Source organism: Phyllobates terribilis, unplaced genomic scaffold, assembly GCF_046119375.1.
Source record: "Phyllobates terribilis strain yellow unplaced genomic scaffold, ASM4611937v1 Scaffold_4__5_contigs__length_816908805, whole genome shotgun sequence".
Taxonomy (NCBI): Eukaryota; Metazoa; Chordata; class Amphibia; order Anura; family Dendrobatidae; genus Phyllobates; species Phyllobates terribilis.
In genome coordinates, this window is record NW_027362764.1 from 28347112 (window position 1) to 28362931 (window position 15820).

Genomic DNA, 15820 nt, shown 5'->3' on the forward strand with positions numbered 1-15820 from the left:
TATTATGGCTCCTTATAATAATGCTCCCACTCAGTATTCTGTCCACCATAGCCCCCCTTACAGTATAATGTCCACCACAGCCCCCCCCACACATCACTGCTGACACCCACACAGTATGATGGTCCCCCTCGCAGCTCACCATATAGCATGATGGTCCCCCCCTGACCTTTCCATATAGCATGATGGTCCCCCCCCGCAGCCCTCCATATAGCATGATGGTCCCCCCCCCGCACCTCTCCATATAGCATGATGGTCCCCCCTGCGGCTCTCCATATAGCATGATGGTCCCCCCCGCAGCTCTCCATATAGCATGATGGTCGTCCCCCCGCAGCTCTCCATATAGCATGATGGTCCCCCCCGCAGCTCTCCATATAGCATGATGGTCCCCCCCGCAGCTCTCCATATAGCATGATGGTCCCCCCCCGCAGCTCTCCATATAGTATGATGGTCCCCCCCCGCAGCTCTCCATATAGCATGATGGTCCCCCCCCGCAGCTCTCCATATAGCATGATGGTCCCCCCCCGCAGCTCTCCATATAGCATGATGGTCCCCCCCCCAGCTCTATATATAGCATGATGGTCCCCCCCCCCGCAGCTCTATATATAGCATGATGGTCCCCCTCAGTTCTCCATAGAGTATGATGCCCCCCCCTCAGTTCTCCATAGAGTATGCTGGTCCCCCCCTCAGTTCTCCATAGAGTATGATGGTCCCCCCCCTCAGTTCTCCATAGAGTATGATGGTCCCCCCCCTCAGTTCTCCATAGAGTATGATGGTCCCCCCCCTCAGTTCTCCATAGAGTATGATGGTCCCCCCCTCAGTTCTCCATAGAGTATGATGGTCCCCCCCCTCAGCTCTCCATAGGAGTATGATGGTCCCCCGGCATCTCTCCATAGAGTGTGATGGTCCCCCCCCCCCAGCTCTCCATATAGAAATATGGTCCCCCCCCTCAGCTCTCCATAGAGTATGATGGTCCCCCCCTCAGCTCTCCATAGAGAATGATCCCCCCCCCCTCAGCTCTCCAGAGTATGATGGTCCCCCCCCTCAGCTCTCCATAGAGTATGATGGCCCCCCCCCTCAGCTCTCCATAGAGTATGATGGTCCCCCCCCTCAGCTCTCCATAGAGTATGATGGTCCCCCCCCTCAGCTCTCCATAGAGTATGATGGTCCCCCCCCTCAGCTCTCCATAGAGTATGCTGGTCCCCCCCTCAGTTCTCCATAGAGTATGATGGTCCCCCCCCTCAGTTCTCCATAGAGTATGATGGTCCCCCCCCTCAGTTCTCCATAGAGTATGATGGTCCCCCCCCTCAGTTCTCCATAGAGTATGATGGTCCCCCCCTCAGTTCTCCATAGAGTATGATGGTCCCCCCCCTCAGCTCTCCATAGGAGTATGATGGTCCCCCGGCATCTCTCCATAGAGTGTGATGGTCCCCCCCCCCCAGCTCTCCATATAGAAATATGGTCCCCCCCCTCAGCTCTCCATAGAGTATGATGGTCCCCCCCTCAGCTCTCCATAGAGAATGATCCCCCCCCCCTCAGCTCTCCAGAGTATGATGGTCCCCCCCCTCAGCTCTCCATAGAGTATGATGGCCCCCCCCCTCAGCTCTCCATAGAGTATGATGGTCCCCCCCCTCAGCTCTCCATAGAGTATGATGGTCCCCCCCCTCAGCTCTCCATAGAGTATGATGGCCCCCCCCCTCAGCTCTCCATAGAGTATGATGGCCCCCCCCCTCAGCTCTCCATAGAGTATGATGGTCCCCCCCCTCAGCTCTCCATAGAGTATGATGGTCCCCCCCCTCAGCTCTCCATAGGAGTGTGATGGTCCCCCGGCATCTCTCCATAGAGTGTGATGGTCCCCCCCGCAGCTCTCCATATAGTATGATGGTCCCCCCCGCAGCTCTCCATATAGTATGATGGTCCCCCACACAGTATTGTTGACACCACAGCCCCCAAAAAAGAGAAAAAAAAAACAACTAATACCTAATCCAGCTTTCGCCTATCAGCAGCCGCTGTCTTCTCCTCAGTCCTGTCTTGCAGTGGACGCCAGTGATATCATCGCACTGCACGATGTCTCCTGCGTGGCGTTGTCTTCCCGCAGGCTGTAAGGATCCTATGGCCTGCCGGAATAAGTGACGGAGTATAGAGCCGGCGGTTCCATGCTCCTTCAAAGCCGTTAATCCCGAGAAAACCAACAATAAATCTGATTTATAAATCGACTGAGATCTGTACAATAATTATCTGGGACCTGACTGATAAACGGAAGTGCCGCTCACCGTGACTGACACCAGACGCTGCTGCCCGGCACACGGACGGTCCTGGTGTTTAGTGCTATGTAATAATCTTTTTATTTATATAGCACCAACATATTCCGCAGCGCTTTACAATTCAGACATTATGGGCTGTGTCCCCATCGGGGCTCACAATCTACATTCCCTAACAGTTTTTGGAATGTGGGAGGAAACCGGAGAACCCGGAGGAAACCCACACAAACACGGGGAGAAAATAAAAAACTGCTTGCAGATGTTGTCCTTGGTGGGATTTGAACCCAGGACCCCAGCGCTGCAAGGCTGCAGTGCTAACCACTGAGCCACCGTACAGTGCTAACCACTGAGCCACCGTACAGTGCTAACCACTGAGCCACCGTACAGTGCCAACCCCATGCTATGAATTGTCACACACGTTTTGGGAAAATACAGGGATGACTATCGTGTATCAGAATCCTGAATATGTGCAAGAACTAGTCCGACCCCTGAATAATAAAGAAAACAGCAACTAATATCACCCCGATACTACCACATAATAGTAGATAATACCACCTTAACCCCAGGACCGTGTGCGGACCGTGATGTCAAGTCAGCAGACATTGCCTAAATTGATGAAGGAAGGGAGAAGAACCAGAATCCACGTCCGGAGTGTTTGCCTGGTGAATAGGTAGTTCCATCTGTGGAGAAGACGTGGGGCGATTACTTATGGGGTGGAGCAGTGACTGACATCCGGCCCCTGAGGGGCAGCCGGCTCTGTGATTGGGGAACAGCAGACAGCAGCTCCTCGCCACAAGACACCAATCATTCATGCCCTCAGCCCCTGCAGACAGTGTGCGCTCACACATATGCATAATATATATATATATATTAGTACAGACCAAAAGTTTGGACACACCTTCTCATTTAAAGATTTTTCTGTATTTTCATGACTATGAAAATTGAACATTCACACTGAAGGCATCAAAACTATGAATTACCACATGTGGAATTATATACTTAACAAAAAAGTGTGAAACAACTGAAAATATGTCTTATATTCTAGGTTCTTCACAGTAGCCACCTTTTGCTTTGATGACTGCTTTGCACGCTCTTGGCATTCTCCTGATGAGCTTCAAGAGGTAGTCACCGGAAATGGTCTTCCAACAATCTTGAAGGAGTTCCCAGAGATGCTTAGCACTTGTTGGCCCTTTTGCCTTCACTCTGCGGTCCAGTTCACGCCAAACCATCTCGATTGGGTTCAGGTCTGGTGACTGTGGAGGCCAGGTCATCTGGCGTAGCCCCCCATCACTCTCCTTCTTGGTCAAATAGCCCTTACACAGTCTGGAGGTGTTTTTGGGGTCATTGTCCTGTTGAAAAATAAATGATGGTCCAACTAAACGCAAACCGGATGGAATAGCATGCCGCTGCAAGATGCTGTGGTAGCCATGCTGGTTCAGTATGCCTTCAATTTTGAATAAATCCCCAACAGTGTCACCAGCAAAGCACCCCCACACCATCACACCTCCTCCTCCATGCTTCACGGTGGGAACCAGGCATGTAGAGTCCATCCGTTCACCTTTTCTGTGTCGCACAAAGACACGGTGGTTGGAACCAAAGATCTCAAATTTGGACTCATCAGACCAAAGCACAGATTTCCACTGGTCTAATGTCCATTCCTTGTGTTCTTTAGCCCAAACAAGTCTCTTCTGCTTGTTGCCTGTCCTTAGCAGTGGTTTCCTAGCAGCTATTTTACCATGAAGGCCTGCTGCACAAAGTCTCCTCTTAACAGTTGTTGTGGAGATGTGTCTGCTGCTAGAACTCTGTGTGGCATTGACCTGGTCTCTAATCTGAGCTGCTGTTAACCTGCGATTTCTGAGGCTGGTGACTCGGATAAACTTATCCTCAGAAGCAGAGGTGAATCTTGGTCTTCCTTTCCTGGGGCGGTCCTCATGTGAGCCAGTTTCTTTGTATTGCTTGATGGTTTTTGCAACTGCACTTGGGGACACTTTCAAAGTTTGCCCAATTTTTCGGACTGACTGACCTTCATTTCTTAAAGTAATGATGGCCACTCGATTTTCTTTACTTAGCTGCTTTTTTTCTTGCCATAATACAAATTCTAACAGTCTATTCAGTAGGACTATCAGCTGTGTATCCACCAGACTTCTGCACAACACAACTGATGGTCCCAACCCCATTTATAAGGCAAGAAATCCCACTTATTAAACCTAATAGGGCACACCTGTGAAGTGAAGACCATTTCCGGTGACTACCTCTTGAAGCTCATCAAGAGAATGCCAAGAGTGTGCAAAGCAGTCATCAAAGCAAAAGGTGGCTACTTTGAAGAACCTAGAATATAAGACATATTTTCAGTTGTTTCACACTTTTTTGTTAAGTATATAATTCCACATGTGTTAATTCATAGTTTTGATGCCTTCAGTGTGAATGTACAATTTTCAAAGTCATGAAAATATAGAAAAATCTTTAAATGAGAAGGTGTGTCCAAACTTTTGCCCAACTCAAGGTGTTCTACATCAGAATTCTCCCAAAAAAACAGCTTAATGGATTGGGGGCTCAGAGTGTATCATACTGGAGGGGGGCACGAGCAGCTTCATGCTCCCTCAGCGGTGTCTGTGTACTTGACATTGGTGAAGCTGCCGGCACAGCGCTGTATCGTACGTCCAGTCTGCAGGACGCTTGTTTCGGCACTGTTGACTGAGCTGAAATCAAACCCAATCACTTGTCTAATCTAATACCGCCACGTCTGATACTGTGTCCTGAACCACGTATCTAACCCCGCCATGTGTGATACCGCCTGCTGAGCCACATATCTTATCCTATCACGTGTGATACCATCTGCTGAGCCACGTATCTAATCACATCACATGTGATACCTTCTGCTGCTGAACCATGTATCTACCAATGTTACGTGCGATACCGTCCGTTGCTAAACTGTGTATCTAATCCTATCCTGCCGATTCGTGTATCCAAAGCGATCACGTGTGATACCGTTAGCTGCTGGACTGTGTATCTAATCCCATCACATGTGATACTGTCTGCTGAGCCATGTATCCGAATCCTATCACGTGTGATACACTTTGCAGCGCCGCATATGCCCGGGTATGTGATTGACGCTCAGCGCGGCCCTGGCACATGACGGGTTAAGCCTTGGGGCAATCGTTTTTTTATTTTGCAATGATCGGGTGGTGAAATCTCGCAGATCGTGGTCTCATTTCCCCCCTGAATCACTCTCAGCATAACGCAATCTATAGGGAAGGTCGTCGCTCCGGAGGGCCGGCGCGGTCACAGGGGTCTACCTCATTTGGGAAGGGCTGCTCCTGAGCATTGTTATTTGGGGGGGAAAAGGAAAAGACACTTCCTGTCTGAGAGTCTTGTTCTGCGGAGTTCGAGGGAAGGAGATTTACCCATTTCTAAATGGGCAACTCCGCCAGTCGCCTCAAGGACCTGCCGTCTCCCTTCTCCATACACTGCTGCCACAAGGAGGAGGAAGCGGCCGAGGAGCAGGTGGCGCTGACCGAGAAGGTGAACCCCAGGTGAGTCTACCTGTCCCCCGTCAGGAGAACATCATGTGACAACCATTATCTCTACATGAATCCTAATATCAGGGGAAGTGGAAAGTTCTAAAACTTTATAATATACTTTACATTTCAATTCCTCACCATTTAAGATCTCTGCTTGCGGTCAGTGAATGAGAACTTTGTCATCAGTAACCCTTTATATCACCGCTCCTGCTCTCAGTGGATACATTGTATCCAGCGTAGACAATGCTCTGTGATCTGAACAACCTGCACCGATACATTGTAACAAAGTAGCAGAGCTTTGTCCATTGAACGTGGTGGGGTTTTCTGCTTACAAACGAGTTCTCATTCGCTGGCAGCAAGCAGAGATCTGGGAAACGGTGAAGGACTGAATCAAAGTACATTAGAAAGTTGTAGAACTTTTCATTTATTAACCCTGTGACTCCTGGATCTGATACACGGGGTTCACACATGTGTTAAGAGTCCAGTGCCTGGAACATGCGACTTACAAATCCTCATCGTCAGGATAATTGTAAGTTCTGCAGCCAAATGCTGCCGGCTATGAGCTCCTTACCGTACCGGGGTTACCTAGCCGTCAGTCTGACACCCCAAATCTGGACCCGGACTTGTCCGCACTCCTGTTACATTGTGTTCCCTCATTGTATCCTGCTAGTAATGGATTAATGATTCCAGCCGGTCCCTGCCAGACACCGGATCAGTGCTCACAAGGGAATGGACCTCAGCTGGTCGGTCAGCGCTGGGTTAACCCTTAGAGAACATGCCAAGTTTTCCAGAAGTGCATGGGCCTGCAGAGATAGTCCTGTGCTCAGGGGCAGACGTATCATTGGTGCAACCGCACAGGGGCCCAACAGGTCAGGGGGCCACATCCACCTCCAAAACCTGGCATTGTGCATAATGAGGAGCCATTGGACTGCAAAGGGCCCTTATACTGTTCTTGCACAGGGGCCCTTTCCTGTCTGTGTCCCCTGGTAGGGCCCAGAAAGCCGTTGGCCCATATGGAGGCCTGTAATAGTTGGGGCCCTGTTAGCGGAGATTTTGCATTAAGACCCACAAGATTCAAGTTTTGCTGCTGCGTGGTGGGTGGTCACAAGTAAGGAGCGTCTTGAGAAAGACTTTGGACTTATTGTTGTACTTATGAGACCAGACCAGGATTTGGATTTTTTTTTTCATTGATGAAGTCGAGAGTCGCCTCATGGCGGGTGTATTTTCAGGGCTGCACGGTGGCGGCATCACAGTGATGTTTGTATATGTGGCTGCGATGCTTCCCGCCACGTGAACCAAATCGTCTCCTAAAATAGATCCCTAGGGAGAGCCTGGAATAAATGCATGTAAAAAACACAATTGCGATTTTAAAGGGAATCTGTTAGGACAGAATGACTGGGCTTGGTTTGAACAGTCACTTATGTGCACCTTCCCACCTGCTTGTTTTCCGTCTGTCTCCACCATTCTCTGCTCTATGAAGCCGGAGCTGTCAATCAAAGAAGGGGGGGGGGGGGGGGGTGGAGATAGAAGGAAAACCAGCAGGTGGGAGGGTGCACATAAGTGACTGACCGAGCCGTGATGCACCGAGCGCCTGGGCTTGGTTTGAAGGGTCATTCTGTGCTGACAGAGTCCCTTTTACTGCAGTATCCAAGTCTATCTGCACCAACCGCAACAAAGATGCAAAGCAGAGCAGAATGTTATTGTGCACTTTGGTGCGGACCCTGCAATAAAAATGCTCCATTTACACAGAAGTGAGTGTAGTAGTACTCTGTGCGAGTCTGTGTGTAATGCTCTGCAGCCTGTCTCAGGGTCTGTGTGTAATGTTCTGCAGCCTTCTCAGGGTCTGTGTGTAATACTCTGCAGCCTGTCTCAGGGTCTGTGTGTAATACTCTGCGGCCTGTGTCAGAGTCTGTGTGTAATACTCTGCAGCCTGGCATCAGCGTACATCTCCTGTGTGTGTAATGCTCTGCAGCCTGGCAGCAACGTGCATCTCCTGTGAGTGTAATGCTCTGCAGCCTGGCATCAGCGTACATCTCCTGTGAGTGTAATGCTCTGCAGCCTGGCATCAGCGTACATCTCCTTTGAGTGTAATGCTCTGCAGCCTAGCATCAGCGTACATCTCCTTTGAGTGTAATGCTCTGCAGCCTAGCATCAGCGTATATCTCCTGTGAGTGTAATGCTCTGCAGCCTGGCATCAGCGTATATCTCCTGTGTGTGTAATGCTCTGCAGCCTAGCATCAGCGTATATCTCCTGTGTGTGTAATGCTCTGCAGCCTGGCATCAGCGTATATCTCCTGTGTGTGTAATGCTCTGCAGCCTGGCAGCAGCGTATATCTCCTGTGTGTGTAATACTCTGCAGCCTGGCAGCAGCGTATATCTCCTGTGTGTGTAATACTCTGCAGCCTGGCAGCAGCGTATATCTCCTGTGTGTGTAATGCTCTGCAGCCTGGCAGCAGCGTATATCTCCTGTGTGTGTAATGCTCTGCAGCCTGGCAGCAGCGTACATCTCCTGTGTGTGTAATGCTCTGCAGCCTGGCAGCAGCGTACATCTCCTGTGTGTGTAATGCTCTGCAGCCTGGCAGCAGCGTACATCTCCTGTGTGTATAATGCTCTGCAGCCTGGCAGCAGCGTATATCTCCTGTGAGTGTAATGCTCTGCAGCCTGGCAGCAGCGTATATCTCCTGTGAGTGTAATGCTCTGCAGCCTGGCAGCAGCGTATATCTCCTGTGTGTGTAATGCTCTGCAGCCTGGCAGCAGCGTATATCTCCTGTGAGTGTAATGCTCTGCAGCCTGGCAGCAGCGTACATCTCCTGTGTGCGAGGCTCTGCAGGTGTTGATGGCACAGGCCCTGGATATAGCTCCGGCCGCCGCCGGCTGATGTCCGGATCAGGTGTCCGTGCCCGGCTTTACATAGCTGACTAATGAAAAAGGTCAGTGGAAGTGACGGCGCAGCCTGGGGGACTGCAGGGTAAGAGCTCGAGGAGTGAGAGGATAAAGGCAGGAGCACAGGGGTAAATAGTGAGTACGCTGCGTGATGGTGAACAGTGAGTAAGTGCACCATTGTGCGAGACGTGATGCCACTTTGTGATGGTGAATGTGGAGCTGTGCGTATTGGAGACTGAGCTGAAGATATTATAATCAATGGCATGGCTGGCGTATTAATGCGCTACTGAGCCAAGTGCAGAGGGGAACAGTGAGTAAGTCGCCTGTGGATTAGTATGCAAGTGTGTTGGAAACCTTATGTGGCAGTGAGTGTGTACTCCAAGAGTTAATAAATCAACATAAATCAATATTAGTAGGTGTGTTTGTGAGTAAGTACATTATGCTAGAAATCCTGGATCAGTGATTAAGTGGGTCAGAAACCTGATCAGTGAGTTTACGCTTCAGGAGTATGTGAAGGCACACATAGGATGCCAAGTGTTTGCGGGAGCAATGATCACCGAGCCGCTCTGTCTTTAGTACATGGATCAGAGATACTTGATCACTGAGTAAGTGCGGTAAGTATTAGTCATCAAGCAGGCAAGTGAAACTGGATCAGTGAGTAAGTACTGCATGACAATTTCATACTCTAGGAATACTAAGGCGGCTTACGTGCAGTGTGGGAGGGGATGGGGGGGTGCAGACAAGAAGCCGCGTTTTTGAACGTAGCCCTAAGTCATTGAACATGTGCACAGAAAGTGGATAATCACACTGTACCAGAAACACTGGATCAGTGAGAAAATACTCAATGTATTAAGAACAGAAACACCAGATCAGTGTATGTGTGCCAGAAATGCTTTGCATCAGTGAGTAAATGCTCCTTGTATTACCTGGCATCTCTATTACACTTTCTGAGTATCAGTGAGTAAGTGCTCTCTGTATTACTCAGTGTGCCAAAAATGCTGTGAACTACTAAAAATGTGTCAGCAATGCTGTGTATCAGTGAGTAAGTGATCTTTGTATTACTCTTGAGGAAATGCGCACTCTATATTAGCAAGTGAGTATTAGTGCGCTTTGTGCATAGTCAGGTGCTCTGTCTTTTAGCGATGCTGATTTACTCTGCACTAGTGATTATCAGTGTGCGGATTTAGTAAGCGTCTGTGTACTGGTGAGTAAATGCTCTGTCTGTTAGTAAGGGTCTATGAATTGGTGAGTAAGTGCTCTGTCTGTTAGTAAGGGTCTATGAATTGGTGAGTAAGTGCTCTGTCTGTTAGTAAGGGTCTATGTATTGGTGAGTAAGTGCTCTGTCTGTTAGTAAGGGTCTATGTATTGGTGAGTAAGTGCTCTGTCTGTTAGTAAGGGTCTATGTATTGGTGAGTAAGTGCTCTGTCTGTTAGTAAAGGTCTATGTATTGGTGAGTAAGTGCTCTGTCTGTTAGTAAGGGTCTATATATTGGTGAGTAAGTGCTCTGTCTGTTAGTAAGGGTCTATGTATTGGTGAGTAAGTGCTCTGTCTGTTAGTAAGGGTCTATGTATTGGTGAGTAAGTGCTCTGTCTGTTAGTAAAGGTCTATGTATTGGTGAGTAAGTGCTCTGTCTGTTAGTAAAGGTCTATGTATTGGTGAGTAAGTGCTCTGTCTGTTAGTAAAGGTCTATGTATTGGTGAGTAAGTGCTCTGTCTGTTAGTAAAGGTCTATGTATTGGTGAGTAAGTGCTCTGTCTGTTAGTAAAGGTCTATGTATTGGTGAGTAAGTGCTCTGTCTGTTAGTAAGGGTCTATGTATTGGTGAGTAAGTGCTCTGTCTGTTAGTAAAGGTCTATGTATTGGTGAGTATGTGCTTTGCTAGTAAGTGCTCTGATTAGTGTTCTGATAATTCTGTTTTTAAGTAATAGTCTGCTTACAGGTGACTTGGTACTTTGCGTATTAGTTCCTATGTCTTCTGAGTGTTAATATCAGGCTGTGTATTAGTAATAATCTCTGTATTAGGTGCTGAGTTCTGTATTAGTGAGGGACTGAGCACCCCTGAGTAATCTCCTTGTGTATTAGTGAGGGACTGAGCACCCCTGAGTAATCTCCTTGTGTATTAGTGAGGGACTGAGCACCCCTGAGTAATCTCCTTGTGTATTAGTGAGGGACTGAGCACCCCTGAGTAATCTCCTGTGTATTTAGTAACAATATGCAGTAAAACAAAAAGTTAAAGCAACACAAGCCCAAGTGCAAAGCGGGTGCAGGATTTAGTTCCCAGATCCCTGGACATCAACACTCAAAAAAGAGAGCACCTCCATTCAATCCAAGGGGGCTCTTTATTCCATGTATGTTATATATAAAGGGGAAAAAAAAAAAGAGAACAAGCGCTTCATAGTGTTAAAAGTACAGATTGAGCCTCGTCTACTATTACTAAACTCCATTTTATGGAATGAAACTGCAGCGCTGGGTAATATTCACAGTTTTCTCCATATGTCCTCGTACCCATGCCCAAGCATGCGACATTTCAGCTTTGACATTGAATCTTTTTAAAGTGAATACAAAGGGTGTTACAAGAAGCTGTAAATAGATTTATCAATCACCAAAGTCCATAAAGTAATTAACTTTATAACAAGGTGCTATATATCAGTATGCATTTATATAATATATACAGAAAGTGCTAAAGTTGACTCCATAGATGAGTTTATATTTTCCAACTTCTATCTGCAGAGTACCTTGAAGAAGATGTGGCCATTATATTTTCTTTTCTTGAGCTAGTACTTGAAAATATCTACTTCATGGTGAGGACTAGTTCTTTATTCATTTGTGAGGGACCGCCATGGGTGCAAACATAGCACCTACATAGGCTACTATTCACAAGGGGTAATTAGAGGAAGACCTTGTCTATGTATCTCACTACTTTTATTAGTTTTGAGGTTGTGGAGGTACATAGACGATGTTTTTGTCATCTGGGTTGGTACTAGTGAGGAACTATCATACACAGAAGCTGACAAAATGCTATGTTTCAAATCCATGTATAAATTAAGTTCATACATTTACAATAATTACATACAAAGGATTCTTGAACTTAATCGGTATAATGTACATGTGTTATACATTGGCTGAACTGCATACAATAAGTGCAGCACCAAGTGTTAATAGAGGACAATAGAGGACGCCATCCTCGATATTCCCCTGAATGGAAGATTGCACAATCACGCACAATTGAAGTCTTTGTGTGAAAATGTCACAGTCAGGAATAATTAGGCCCCGCAATTACGTGAAAGTCAACAAAGTAAGAGAGAGAGAGATCTGTATAAACTATGGTTAATAATGGTTTATTAAAGGAAAAATCATCAATAAGGGATCATCCTGGGGCGGTTTGTTGCTTGTGGGTGAGACATTATGTTCACAATTGTCTACGGAAACTAAGAATAGTAAGTAACATTATACAAACAGAGAACAGCGAAATGTGCACCAGGCAAGAAAAAAAGGCATTTATATGGCAGAGGCAGGTGATTGCGTCCAATGTCGGCTTCTTTGTGCAGAATACATTGTGACGTTATTCTTCTCATCTTAGTATTCGTGGGCCTGGGAAGAAAGTGGACTGCTCAATATCCTTTATTATCTCCTGGGGTATCCTCTCTCTGAGAATACCCCGGAACTAGTTATGTGGTTGCACATATTTACAGTTGTTACTTTCATATCTTAACCCCTTCATGACCTGGCGATTTTTCAAATTTTTTTTTTTTTCCTCCCTTTCTTCCAAGAGCCATAACTTTTTTATTTTTCCGTCCAAATAGCCATATGAGGGCTTGTTGTTGTTTTTTTTTTCCGCTTTTGAATGACACCATTCAGTTTATCATGTGATTCACTGGAAAGCCGGAAAAATCATTCCTAGTGCGTTGAAATTGCAAAACAAGTGCAATTCCACAATTTTTTTCCTTTTTTTTTTTTATCTACCATGTTCATTATATGGTAAAGCTGACCGAGCAATATAATTCTCCAGGTCAGTACAAGTACACAGATACCAAACATGTATAGTTGTTTTTTTTTTTATTTAAGTGGTGACATTTTTTTTTTTTTTAATTTGTCACTATTTTCCGAGACTTGTAGCACCTCCATTTTTTGTGATCTGGGGCTGGGTGATGTTTTTATTTTTTGCACCCTGAGCTGACGTTTTTACTGATACCATTTTGGGGAAGATATGACATTTTGATCGCCTCTTATTGCATTTTGTTGCAGCAGCCAATAAAAAATGTAATTCTGGTGTTTTTGATTTTTTTTTTCTCGTTCCGCAATTTACCGATCGGATTAATGTATTTTATATTTTAATAGATCGGACTTTTACGAACACTGATACCCAATACAAGTTCGTCAAAGGTCGTGAAGGGTTTAAAGAGATTGTTCCTATCTGTGGGATTAACATGAATTGTCATGACCAGTTGCTTGCTGTTACAGGTCATCAACACATACAGGAATTATATAAAAAAAACTAGGAACAATATAATGCATATGTGTGTGAAGACCCGAGATCTTCTGAGGGTGTAATGCTACTCAGACAACACAGAGTGAGGATAAAACAGCGTGTTAATACTTTATTGAACCACAAAGCGGACAATAAACACACAGAACAGTCCCAGCAAATACCCAAGATGGTACAACATTACACAGTCTCACCCTTCCTTCTCCGCCCACCTGGGAATAGAACAGATGCGACTTTGGAGACTTCCAGGGCCGACTACCTCAACCAGTGGCCCCCCGCTTCTGGCGAGCCCCCCACAGAGAGAAGGTAGTGGCAAGCTTAGAAAGCTAACAGTCCATCGAGGTACAAGACCAGGAGACCCGAGGGTCCAAATCTGGCCTATCTGAGAGTTTCCATGGGGCCAGGCGACTGGTGGGTCCCTCCTGGCAACTCCAAATGTCTCCATGGGTTCTAGGCGACCAGTGGGTCCATCCTAGCAACCCCAAAACAGCATATCCGTGGGGCCAGGTGACTTTTTCATCTTCTCATGGACTCCCCAAAATGTATTCATGTCTCTCTGATGGTTAATGGAGCAGATCCGAATCTTTCCAGTCAGGGCCGGTACCCTTAGGCTAGAATCATATAGAATTCAAATCTGTGTCTCTTTAGATGCCATGCAATCCATCTACTTTACGGAAGGATGTCTCCCATTCTCCTTCCAAAGTCCTTCTGAATCTCTGTTCCAAGACTTCTCTGCTACAGAAACACATGTCCCTTTTTAAATACACATCCACAGGTTAAGAATTAGGGATGATATTATCCCACAGGGCTTGAGTTTCCACAGCTCATCCCCCTAGATTGACTGGCAAACACCCTACAATGGTATTTAACATATCTAGCAAACATTCATTGTTCTAGCTAATCTATTGACATAGTTTGTATCACAGGTGCTCTTGTAAATACACATCATTGTTTCAGAACAAAGAGCAGATAACATTCAGGGTTATACAAATAATAGTCTGTGTTAGGCTGTGTGCCCACTATGCGTTTTTTAAGCATTTCCGGAGCAGCAATTCCGCTGCAGAAACACTTAAAAAACGCATGGTAGAAGGTCTGCCATGTTCCCCAATGATAATCCGCAAGTGCACATGCTGCGGAAATTTCCGCTGCGTATTATCATTGCGGAAAAATCCACAGCACTACCAATTATTTTGCGTAAACGCTTCGTTTTCGCCGCCATTCACTTGCATTGGAACGCATGGTTTACGCATCACTGCATCTGCAGGTGCGGATTCCATGTGTTTCAATGTGCGGACGGTACCCGGGTTTGGAGAAGAGGAGACTCTCCTCCGGACCCGGGTACCATAGAACCTGTTAAATAAAGAATAAAATTAAAAATATACATTATATACTTACCTTCTGATGACCCCCGGTGTCTTTATCCGATGTGTCCTGGCTTGCCGGCAGCTCGCGGTGGACTCAAGGACCTGCCATGACATCATTTAGTCATGTGACAGGGCACGCGACCACTGACGTCGGCAGGTCCTTTAGTGTACAAGCAGGACGCATCGAATAAAGACACCGGGGGCCATCAGAAGGTAAGTATATTATATTTATTTTTTTATTTTTTACCATTCTTTCGGTCACACTATATAAATCCATGCCGTTTGCATGGATTTATATAGTGTGACCCAGTTGTCAAACACTTTCCAAGTGATGCTAAATTTGCTTGGAAAAGCGCTTGTCAACCCGCATGCGGAAATGCATGTGAAGAACGCTTCACTTCCGCATGTCTCTTGCAGGAAAAACGCATGCACAATCCTCATGCACAATCCTCATGCACAATCCGCATGCGTTTTTTCTGCCAGGGAGACGCAGAAACGCTCAGTAAAAAATCCGGAGCTTTTCTGCATTGTGGGCACATAGCCTTAATCAACTAAAGAAGAACACAGATTAAAGAGTCAACATAAAAATAAAGGTGTGCTGCTCTTGCCATCAGAAAGTATGTCTGGCATAATTAAGATTTTACTCTGTATCTTCACAGTATGTCTGGCTTCATTGAGTTCAAAATATTATGAAACTCAGTACATTCCTCAATAGTACCTGTCCAGATGAGGAAAACATTGCCTATATACCTCCACCACTTCACTATATTGTCAAAATGGTAGGATAAAAAGACAAGGTTATCCTCCAATTCTCCCATGCAATATTGGACTAGGCAGGTGCCATATTTGTGCCCATGGCGGTCCCACGCAACTAAATACTGACTTTTAAATATCAGCTCAAGTGGAGAGAATACAAAGGCCACACATTTAGAAGACTCTGTAGATGTGTGAAAACATCTGCAAACTGCACTTTGATACTTTCTGTATGCCAATTATATTAATGTATGCTGTATATATTTTTATGTTGATTACTTTTTGAACTTCGGTGATATCTGTACTTAAAACTGCTTCTAACATTGCTGAATTCACTTGAAAAAGGCTCATTATCAAAGCTGAAACGTCGCATACTTGGGCGTAAAAAATGTCATCTTGTTCACCTTTTTTATTTTTAGTATGGCTATTAGTGAGTTTGTGCTGATTGCTCTGTGTATTAGTGAGCTAGTGCTTTGTGTACTGACGAGTTTTGTGAGTTATTGATCTTAAAGGGGTATTCTCAAGTTGTTTCTTGAACAGTTCTAAGCTATGCAGTC

The 15820-nt window shown here is 46.1% G+C and overlaps 1 protein-coding gene across 5 annotated transcripts in view; it reads left to right on the forward strand.

Moving 5' to 3' along the window:
• Window positions 1-15820, forward strand: part of NOS3 (nitric oxide synthase 3) — a 131227-nt gene that overhangs the window by 3190 nt on the left and 112217 nt on the right. Inside the window, exon 1 of one of the 5 annotated variants that reach the window (XM_073677191.1) lies at window positions 5588-5791. The exons of 1 other annotated variant lie outside the window; for it this stretch is intronic. In XM_073677191.1, the coding sequence (XP_073533292.1) occupies window positions 5673-5791 (119 nt within the window). In that variant the 5' untranslated portion in view covers window positions 5588-5672. Of the gene's footprint in view, window positions 1-5587; window positions 5792-8685; window positions 8748-8788; window positions 8828-9154; window positions 9277-15820 lie in introns of those variants that run through there. 3 more of the 5 variants (XM_073677192.1, XM_073677194.1, XM_073677195.1) reach the window with 3 other exon arrangements.